The sequence below is a fragment of the Onychostoma macrolepis genome, chromosome 01, assembly GCF_012432095.1.
Source record: "Onychostoma macrolepis isolate SWU-2019 chromosome 01, ASM1243209v1, whole genome shotgun sequence".
Taxonomy (NCBI): Eukaryota; Metazoa; Chordata; class Actinopteri; order Cypriniformes; family Cyprinidae; genus Onychostoma; species Onychostoma macrolepis.
The window spans coordinates 4,509,600-4,520,283 of record NC_081155.1 but is presented as its reverse complement, the minus strand read 5'-3'; the positions used below and the strand labels follow the sequence as shown (position 1 = coordinate 4,520,283).

Genomic DNA, 10,684 nt, shown 5'->3' with positions numbered 1-10,684 from the left:
AACCTCCCAGTAACAGCGTCCAGTCAGACTCTGTCTACACAGAACCTGCTCACAGTTCTCAAATCTCTCTGGATGATCAGGATACGGCTGATTCTCTCTCTCACACTTTGTTTTTTTGTTCCCTGCAGACAGAGAGAGACGAGTGTGTGCTGTGTTTGGATCCAGTGTGAGATCACATGCATCTGAGAAAAACATCACAGAAAGGCAGATTAGAACATCTATGGCTTTATTATATGCATTGCTGTATTTGTGTGTGCATGAGTACTTACATTTCCGCAGTCCTGGTTTGATCCTGAAATGTTCTCCATGATCCAAACTGAACAAAGACATAATGAAAAGAGACGTAAGTACATACACAAACAAATAATAAGGGTGAATAAATTCTGCATTTGAACCTGACAGAGTACAACAAAGTATTAAATGGGTCATGAGAAACCAAATTTGCCTTGATCTTTTGATCACATCATTACACCATCTTGCAAGTTTCAAAGCTCAATATATCCTCCACAGTACAAAAAAAAAGGCATTTAAGTAAGATTTAAAAATGGCTCATTTAGATTCTGCAGGATTTGTCACATAGACAAATATATTTATACAGCAAGACACTGAAGCTTACTTTTACATCCTCACACCATTGGCCCCACCTACTGGTGCTCAATCAAATCTCTACTTATCCGTCTCATTTTTTATTGAACATGCAGGGACATTTGTTGGTATGGATGAGAGATCAGGTGAGCCAAATGATTTTTGTCCAACAGCCAGGTGTGGCTCACAAATCATAGGGTCCCAACCACTAAAATAGCCAGATGCCCCATGCTATTTCTTACACACTCCATGTGTTTGAGCTACTCGTGACAACAGGACAAATGAAGGAGGAAAGGAGCAGACTTTATCGAAGTGATAGACATATTTGCTCATCCAGTTTAGACATATTTGCTCATCCAGTTTAGACATATTTGCTCATCCAGTTTAGACATATTTGCTCATCCAGTTTAGACATATTTGCTCATCCAGTTTAGACATATTTGCTCATCCAGTTTAGACATATTTGCTCATCCAGTTTAGACATATTTGCTCATCCAGTTTAGACATATTTGCTCATCCAGTTTAGACATATTTGCTCATCCAGTTTAGACATATTTGCTCATCCAGTTTAGACATATTTGCTCATCCAGTTTAGACATATTTGCTCATCCAGTTTAGACATATTTGCTCATCCAGTTTAGACATATTTGCTCATCCAGTTTAGACATATTTGCTCATCCAGTTTAGACATATTTGCTCATCCAGTTTAGACATATTTGCTCATCCAGTTTAGACATATTTGCTCATCCAGTTTAGACATATTTGCTCATCCAGTTTAGACATATTTGCATCTCGGCACAGCCTTCCAAAGCACCCCAGGATCACACTGGTGTATTATAGACCATTTCAACGGACATTCGGCGGTTTAAGGAAGTGACGTCTTTGTTCCTTGGACATTTCCGGTTAGTGTTTCAGCGCATTCAAAACAATGGCGGTAGGTGCTTGTTGCGCTTTGGGATTGCGATAATTTATTTAATCCTGTGGTTTAAAATGTCAAAATTAAAATAAGATCCTTGTTGCTCAGTGGTTGGGTGCTCCCTCTGACCTGGAACTAACATTAATTTATAAGTAATCGGAAATTAAAGGGTTTAGATTTCCGAGAAACGCACCTGGATTGCAGCACTTGGGTAAAGTTGGTTTTATATTGGCACATTCGGACTTCTGCATTCAATTTGTTAATCACACTACATTGGACATTCAGCGGACATTCGCAAGCAAGTATGACATTAAAACAATACTTGCCCATTTTGATCCATTGTGAAAAAAAATGTAGTAGGTTGACAATGATGTCGCTGATTAGAATTTGTAAAAAATAACTTTATTGCACATATAATTAGAAAGTTATTGAACGCGGAAATGTGTGAATGTTGTGAATGTGCGAATATAAAACCAACTTTACCCAAGTAGTTTACGCAGTTATTTCCCTTCGAATCACCACATCATGATAAATTACTTAAAAATGACAACATTTATGACCAGATGCACATTTTTCCAAGAATACATTAAACAATTCTCAGTCTGGTTGAAGCATATTAAACTCAACACAACAACGTAATCCCGATAGAATATGAACAAAGCCATGAAGTCAGTCGAGTCACAATTTGCCAGGGCACATTATACAACGTACATTTACGCCATCACATTAATAATGCAAATGAGAGCAAGTAGAAAATACAACATTACAATAATAATAATAATAATAGCGAAACAAATCACGGGGAGAGTCAAAATGCACAGCCAGCACCAAACGGACAGAATGGCAAAGCTAACGTTAACTGAATATATAACTGCCTTTTACTTGTATTCACAAACTTTTGTATTATGAATTGTATTCGTGATGACCCGAGCTGACCAAACAGTTCATTGTGAAATGTTTGTGCTTTGTAGACTACAGTACCGGCAGTTCAAGCATTTCCATAGGATCTCATTTGTAAAAAAAGACTTTGATTTTCGAATTCATTCTTGTTCAGTACGGCCGCTGCTGTCACCGGAGAAACTTTTACCCTGCAAGCACCAATCCAGAAGCCAGAAACGCGGAAGTGTGAAAAAAGCTAATTGCCAAGTGTTATGTGGTCTATAATTAAATATGAGTTCACATTAGTTGTCTAGCTGTCTTGTCAGCACATAAATGCCGTGAGTAACACGTTATAGAAATGTATACTATAAACTTGAATGTTGAATAGTGAAACAATTAACTGCAGTAGTTTGAAAAACGCTAACGGTAAACATTTTTCATCACTTACTATGCTTGTCTAATGTTAAATCCAACATGTACTGATGTATTACACAATAATAGTATTATTTATAAATATTGTGCATTAAATTAAATAATTGTTTTTCTACTTTTGTCTTTAGGAAAGCCATCTGTAATGTAAGACACCTAAGACAGTGCTACAGGGAGACAGGAAGGACAGCTGGTTGTCCTGCAGTGCCAAACCACATGTGACCATATGAACATCCAGATGTGTTTGAGAACATGAGGATGAAATGCAATGTAGTACTTAAAGCTGCTCATGGCCAGCCTGCTGCTTTTGATATTGATCACATATTAATAAATTTGCTGGAAACAGTTGAAAGCGAGAGGATGTCTTTTGTTTATATGCAGTACTGGTCAAATGTCTGGACACATTAGTATTTTTAATGTTTTTGAAAGAAGTCTCTTATGCTCATCAAGCCTCCATTTATTTGATCAAAAATACAGACAAAATCAGTAATATTGTGAAATATTATTACAATTTAAATAATGGTCTTCTGTTTTAATATTCTTTATATTTATTTATGTGATGCAAAGCTGAATTTTCATCAGCCTTTACTCCAGTCTTCAGTGCCACATGATATATTATTAAAAAAGTAAATACATAAATACTGACCCAAACTTTTGAATAGTAGTTCTATTTTAAATGAATACTGTTCTTTTATTCTTCAAAAAATCCTAACATTATCTCAGGTTATAAAGAAATATTAAGCAGCACAACTGTTTCCATCACTGATAATAAATCAGCATGTTAGAATGATTTCTGAAGGATCATTTGACACTGAAGACTGGAGTAATTATGCTGAAAATTCAGATTTGATCACAGAAATAAATTATATTTTAAAGCATATTAAAATAGGAAACAATTATTTTAAATTGTAAAAATATTTCAAAATGTTGTCTGTATTATTGATCACTTAAATGCAGGTTTGATGAGAATAGGAGAATTCTTTCAAAAACATTAAAAATAGTAATAGTGCCCACACTTTTCACCAGTACTTCTGTATGTGTATGAGCGTTTACAGTAAATGTGCATAAAAACATACATATCCACATATATAGTGTGTGTGCATTTATTGATCTGCATGCAGGCTATATTTTTATCTTAAAAAAACTAATACAGGTTTATGCAAAACACGGTAGCCAGCATTGAATTGTATTCATCTTGTTTATGATGGCTCAGATAGAGCATTCAAATGCTTTCTCACACTGTTCCACAGCAACAAACTTGTCAAAACTAAGCACACATTTTAAAACGAATGAAATCAGTAATAATGGCATGTATTGATTAGTATCCTAGCATTCATTTAGCGTTGTAATATACATGCATGTTCTGTAAAGCTGCAGTGAACCGATATGTATTGTGAAAAGCGCTGTACAAATAAATATGAAAATGAATATTTGCGTTAGATATACAGACTGACCCAGCAATTCAAGTGAAATATCCATTAGAATCCTCCCCGGACATCTTAGTGTCAAACCATGATAAGTACATAAGTGACACTGTTTGTCTTGCTTCAGGTTTAACCAAACATAAGACTGATGTCATCCATTGTACGAACAAATGATCCCAACTTTTCCGCTAAGGAGTTAATTGTAAGCATCCAGATTGCGATATGCATTTACCGCCAATGGCAGTCCGCCATCTCTCGTGTACACGCACGCAGCATCAATCAGAGCCGCTTTGAGCTTTCCGGAAGACTACTTTTAATGTTCTTTGTAAGTTTGGACCTCAGTCATATTTAAAGGGTAATTCCAATCACCGGTTATTTAAATTTGTGGTTTTTTTAAATACCGCAATTGTTGCGTTTTCGCTACAGTACGTGATTGTTTTGACAGATCTGAGATTTAAAAATGGCGCTACCGGAAATGCTTCAGGACCAGACATGCGCAGTAGCGTTCCAACGCCTTTGTTATTGTTTACGTCCTTGAAATGGTCTATACATGTTTGGAGCATTTGACTGCACATTGTTTTCTAAATGAGGCACAATGTAATGCAGGGTTCATGAAGAAACTTTTACATTTACATTTAGTCATTTTGCAGACGCTTTTATCCAAAGCGACTTACAATTTGGGGAATACATAAAGCGATTCATCTTGAAGAGGCAATCCGACAAACGAAGTGCTTGTAACACCAAGTCTCAGGCATTGTTTAAATAAGTACAAGCTAGCAAGGGAAGGAATAAATAAGGAGAAGGAGTTTTTTTTTTTTTTTTATGTGTAGGGTGAAGTCAAGTAGTGTCGAAAGAGATTACATTTCAAACTTTTGTTGAAAATGAAGCTGTGTTAGCTGTATTCGATATGACAGTAGTCATTAAGCAATTTCAAAAACAAAAAAATATAATAATTTCATGACTTAGTAGTCTTAGTAAGTGGAAAATACCACATTGCAAAGGATAAAAAAACAACAAAAAAAAACAATTGAATTATGAATGTGTTGATTTTTCTCTAGATTTACAACCTTTAAAGTGCAAAAATAAAGCTCACACCTCACAAAATTTCTTAGAAGATTGCTCTTTGTTGACCCCATCACACAAACAAACACACATATGAGTCATAACTGCCCCACATACTTGAGTATCTGCAGTGAGCAGTTTGGATCCTCCAGTCTGTGTTTGAGCAGCTGGACTCCTGATGGTCCTGGGTGATTGTAGCTCAGATCCAGCTCTCTCAGGTGTGAGGGGTTTGAACTCAGAGCTGAAGACAAATAACCACAGCCTTCCTCTGTCACCATACAGCCTGACAACCTACAGAGAGAGAATGTCGGAAATCTCATTCATGTGTTTTGTGCTTTTGGTATTTGACAACTGGTCACTTTATATTTACATGATATAAAAGAGATCTGCTTGGACATTTTTTGCTAAATTGTATTGCACAATAATATATATATATACATGTGTGTGTGTGTGTGTGTGTGTGTGTGTGTGTGTGCGTTTTTGTGAAAAGTCAGGACATAGATTTATATAATGACAAAGGTATGACAGGTATTACAAGGTGAAGGTGACATCTCAGGACATTGACCCATGTCCCCACTTTTCAAAATGCTTATAAATCATACAGAGTGAGGTTTTTTTGGGGAAAGTTGAAATGCACAGTCTCCTGTAAGGGGTAGGTTTAGGTGTAGGGTTGGTGTAGGGCAATAGCACATACAGTAAGTACACTATAAAAACCATTACGCCTATGGGATGTCCCCACTTTTCACAAAAACGAACATGTGTGTGTGTGTGTGTGTGTGTGTGTGTATTTTTTTCCTTCTTTCTTTTTTTTCTCTCTCTCTTTCATATTAAATTTAAGTCATTATATCGGCCTAGACTTGAATGGTTTGGATTAAAACCATGATCCACAGACTGTATTTTTAACTGTCATGATTTATGAATTGCCAGAAGGCAGAGCCTCCAACATGGGATCACAGTAAAGATTATGTGTTTAGAAATCTTTCTGGCAATAACTGAATCCTACCACCAGCCTAGTACAAGAGAGATGGGGAACAGTTAACATCTCAACTGCTGCCCTTATCAAGGGCAAACTAATGGAATCTTCTAAATGCTTTAAAAGGAAAACAGCCTAATCATTACAAGATATTTGACATAGACAAATCTATTAGAGATAAGACACAGAAAAATATTACTAATAGAAACCTCAGGTTCTGCAGCTGACATTTTGGACTCTTCAGTCCATCACCGAGCAGCTTCACTCCTGAATCCTGCAGGTCATTGTTACTCAGATCCAGCTCTCTCAGGAAACAGTTTGAGGATTGTAGAGCTGATGACACAATTTCACAGTCCTGAGCAGCAAGACTACAGCCAGCAAAACTATGGGACAAAATATATAATAAAATAAGATGTTACTTAAACTTTAACCTCAGTTAAGCATTTTCAAACACAATAGTATATTTATTATTTATAAAGATATCAATGTAAAATAGCAATGTAGTGCAAGGATATTTGAAAGGGAAAGGTGGTTGAGAATTTAACACTTACAGGGCTTTTCTGCAGTTGATCACAGCTGGTATGAGTCTTCTTCTGCCCTCATCTGATGTGTTGTATTTCTTGAGGTCCAGCTCATCCAGCACCTCCTCTGACATCTGAAGCATGTAGGCGATTGTTGAGCACTGAGCAGGAGAGAGTTTCTTCTCTGAGTGTTTGTCTGATTTCACAAACTCCTGAATCTCTCTGGACAGAGTCTGATCTTTCACTTCCAGCAGACAGAGGAACAGATTGATGGATCTTTCAATGGAGAGTCCATGTCCATCTTTGATCTTCTCTTTAATGTACTGTGTGGTTCTCCTGATGCTCTCTGAGCTGTTGACTGTGTGTGTCAGTAGATCATGTAAGAGTCTCTGATTGGACTCCAGTGAGATGCCCAGCAGAAACCGCAGGAACAGATCCAGGTGTCCATTTTTGTTCATTACGGTCTTATCAGCAACTCTTTTGTGGAGACTTTCCAGTGAATCAAAACATTCTTCTGTAGTGTGGCTTATGTGAAAATAAAACACATGGAAAGCAGAAAGAAACTCTTGAACACTCAGATGAATGAAGCTGTAGACTTTCTTCTGATGAATCACAGATTCCTCCTTAAAGATCTCAGTGCAAATCCCAGAATACACTGAGGCATCAGTGACGTCTATGCCGCTCTCAATCAGGTCCTCCTCATAGAACATCACATTGCCCTTCATCAGCTGTTTGAAAGCCACTTCAGCAAGTTTCACAATCACTTCTCTGATGGACTGCAGGAGTTTCTCTGGATCGCTCTCTTCATACTTCTGGTTCCTCAGGTTGATCTGAATCAGCAGGAAGTGGATGTACATTTCAGTCAGAGTTTGAGGGATTTCTGCACTCAGATCTTCTTCCAGGAGCTTCTGAAGCACAGTGGATGATATCCAGCAGAAGACGGGGATGTGGCACATGATGTGGAGGCTTCTTGCTCTTCTGATGTGTGAGATGATTCTGCTGGCTTGATGCTGATCACTGATTCTCTTCCTGAAATATTCCTCCTTCTGAGGCTCAGTGAATCCCTGAATTTCTGTCAGACGGTTGATGTATTTGCAGGGGATCTGATTGGCTGCTGCTGGTCTGGAGGTGATCCAGATGAGAGCAGAGGGAAGCAGTTCTTCTTTCATGAGGTTTGACATCAACACACCCACTGATGAAGTCTCAGTCACATCACAAACTTTCTGATCATCTGAAAACATCAGTGTGATTCCGCTTTCATCCAGACCATCAAAGATGAACACAACTTTACACTCCTCATAAATCTTTGAGTCCAGATCTTGAAGTTCAGGATGAAAGTCCAGCAGAAGTCTGTGAAGACTGTACTGATGATCTCGGATCAAGTTCAGCTCTCGAAATGGAAGAACAAACATGAAATCTACATCCTGATTGGCTTTTCCCTCGGCCCAGTCCAGAATGAACTTCTGCACAGAGACGGTTTTTCCGATTCCAGCGATGCCTTTAGTAAGAACAGTCTTGATCTGGTCTTTCTCCTCACATCGTGGTTCAGGTGATGCTTTAAAGATGTCATTGCAGTCGATTGGAGTGTCTTGTGAGTGTTGTGTTCTGGCTGTTTTCTCCATCTGTAAAACCTCATGTTCTTCATTCACTCCTTCACTCTCTCCCTCTATGATGTAGAGCTGTGTGTAGATCCTGTTCAGGAGGGTTTCATTCTCTTGGAGTTTCATTCCCTCAAATAATCTCTCATACTTGTTCTTCATGCTGGTTTTGTGCCGGTCTTTGACTCTCTGCAGATCTCCAGACTCCAGATTGTGTTTTTGACAGATAAATTCAGCTTTGTCGTGCCTGATGTGGGTCTGATATTGGGATGAAGTGGATGGCACAAATTTGCTCAGCTCATGTATCTCTTTACTGCTAAAACTGAAAATATAAGAGCAGAAAAAATTACAATGCCAGCTGGAGGTCATCAGAAAGTTTTTTTTTTACACTATTTATATGATTTTGACGCCCTTCTTTGTCTGTATATGTTGCATATTCTGTTTTTGGAGCATTTGTAACATTTAGTGCTATTTCACTGAATTTAGTAATTATTCATCTGAGATGCACTAAAGTAAATTTGCAACTATTTGTTTATACTAACAGAGGGTGAGAGGTCACAGTTGAATCACTGAGTTTAAGGGGTTGCTCCATGGACCTGCTACTCTTCAGAGACACCCCGCTGGGTTCTGGAGATTCTGATCTCTGCCGCTTCCTTCTGGTGTTCCTGACAAAAGACAAACAAAATAGGATTTTAGACCAATCTTTGTCAGTCTCGTCTCAATCATTAGCTGTTGCCTATAGCTTGAATGCACCTTTGATTTACATTTCATTTAGAAAAAAGCTTTTATCCAAAGCCATTTACAAATATGGATTTCAAAAAGTGATTAAGTGACATGAGAACTGCTGTAATAGAAAGATCCTAGATTGATCAGATGAGTAGAGACCAGAAAATAACTCAGTTTAAGACAGAAGTTAGTATATTAATAGGATTCACTAAAGAGTTCATGAAACAGATGAGTCTTTAAATGTTCTTTTGCAAGGGTAGCCCAAAAACCTTGTTTAGAGAGGCTTGGAAAAATCATTCCACCAATGAGGAACAATGGCACTGAAGGTTAAGGAAAATATCTGCAGTCTCTCTATGATGATATCTTAAAGTGTCACTCACTTACTGACTGCAGGCTTCTGGATTGCACTGTAAATTACTTAGTTGGGACAAAAGCATTTGCTAAATGCAAAAATGGCTAGTGTCTTACCTCAGGTCAGAAGTCATTTTTGCATCACTTAATGTAGGCGTTTGCTCCAAGGATCTACTCCTCACAGATGTACACTAGGTTCTGGAGAGTTTGATCTCAGTTTCTTACACTTGGTGACACTGACAAATAACAGACAAACAAAAAGTCATTTTAGACCAGCCTGCTGTTTGTCAAGCATTAGTTGTTCTGTTAAAGTCCTGTAATACTACAATAAACAGTTCAGAGGACAGAGAATATTATACACACGTTTTCATAATCTGCCGTAGTGTCACTGCAGGAAATTACAGTAGCCCCTCACTGCAGAACAAAGATCCAGGGGGCGGAGTTGGATCCACATCCAGGGGGTGGAGATTGGTAGGTTTAGGGGTGGGGATGGGTGTGTTTATGGATCAGGGGGTGGAGACGGGTAGGTTTAGGTCTATGTAAGGTGGGAGGAGTTGGATCTAGATCCAACTCCACCCCCTGGATCTTGTGTTCTGCAGTGAGGACCATCTCGGAAATTACCTAGCTTTCCCATAATAAAGATTTGTCCATAGAGCACTCATACTGCTAGGTTCAGAACAATAAAAAACTAATTTGACACAACTGCAGTTCAATCCAGAAAAGTTTCAGTGTTTGGTTGTGGCTGTTTCATTTACATTCTTTATGTAAGGAATAATTGACTTCGGTCCGTTGGATTATTAGAAAAAGAATGCACACCAGAGGCGGTGATGCGGTCACGACGCGAAGCGGAGTTATATACCGTTACACCTCGGGACACCTAATAACGGACCGAAGTCAATTATTCCGCTTATACTTAAGCACACCTTAAAATAGCAACACCGTTTTACATGCCCGGATGTTTACAAGAAGATTAATTTCTAAACTTACCATACAATACGCGGCCGGTTACACATTCAGGTTCAAGAATGGCGTCGCTGTTTTGTTTTAAACTCTTTCACTTTCGTTTCCGTAACCTTAGTTTAAAAGAAATGAAAGTCCCTCTAGTGGCGCAGAACATCCTACATTGTCACGTGATTCTCAGAGCAATTGCGCTTTAAGCTGCTTTATGTAACTTAAAACAAATATAATTGTTGCCAGTCACCAGTATATTAAATCTGACC

At 38.1% G+C, this 10,684-nt stretch overlaps 1 protein-coding gene across 1 annotated transcript in view; it reads right to left on the bottom strand.

Moving 5' to 3' along the window:
- The window catches only part of LOC131536455 (protein NLRC3-like), a 101,126-nt gene extending 90,568 nt beyond the window's left edge, over positions 1–10,558 (bottom strand). The window contains exons 1-8 of the mRNA XM_058769386.1: positions 10,452–10,558; positions 9,582–9,700; positions 8,930–9,052; positions 6,820–8,709; positions 6,478–6,651; positions 5,413–5,586; positions 270–316; positions 1–182 (exon numbers count right to left, since the gene is read on the bottom strand). Coding sequence (XP_058625369.1) covers positions 1–182; positions 270–316; positions 5,413–5,586; positions 6,478–6,651; positions 6,820–8,709; positions 8,930–9,052; positions 9,582–9,598 — 2,607 coding nt within the window. The 5' untranslated portion in view covers positions 9,599–9,700; positions 10,452–10,558. The remainder of the gene's footprint in view (positions 183–269; positions 317–5,412; positions 5,587–6,477; positions 6,652–6,819; positions 8,710–8,929; positions 9,053–9,581; positions 9,701–10,451) is intronic.
- Between the last annotated feature and the right edge of the window lie 126 nt (positions 10,559–10,684).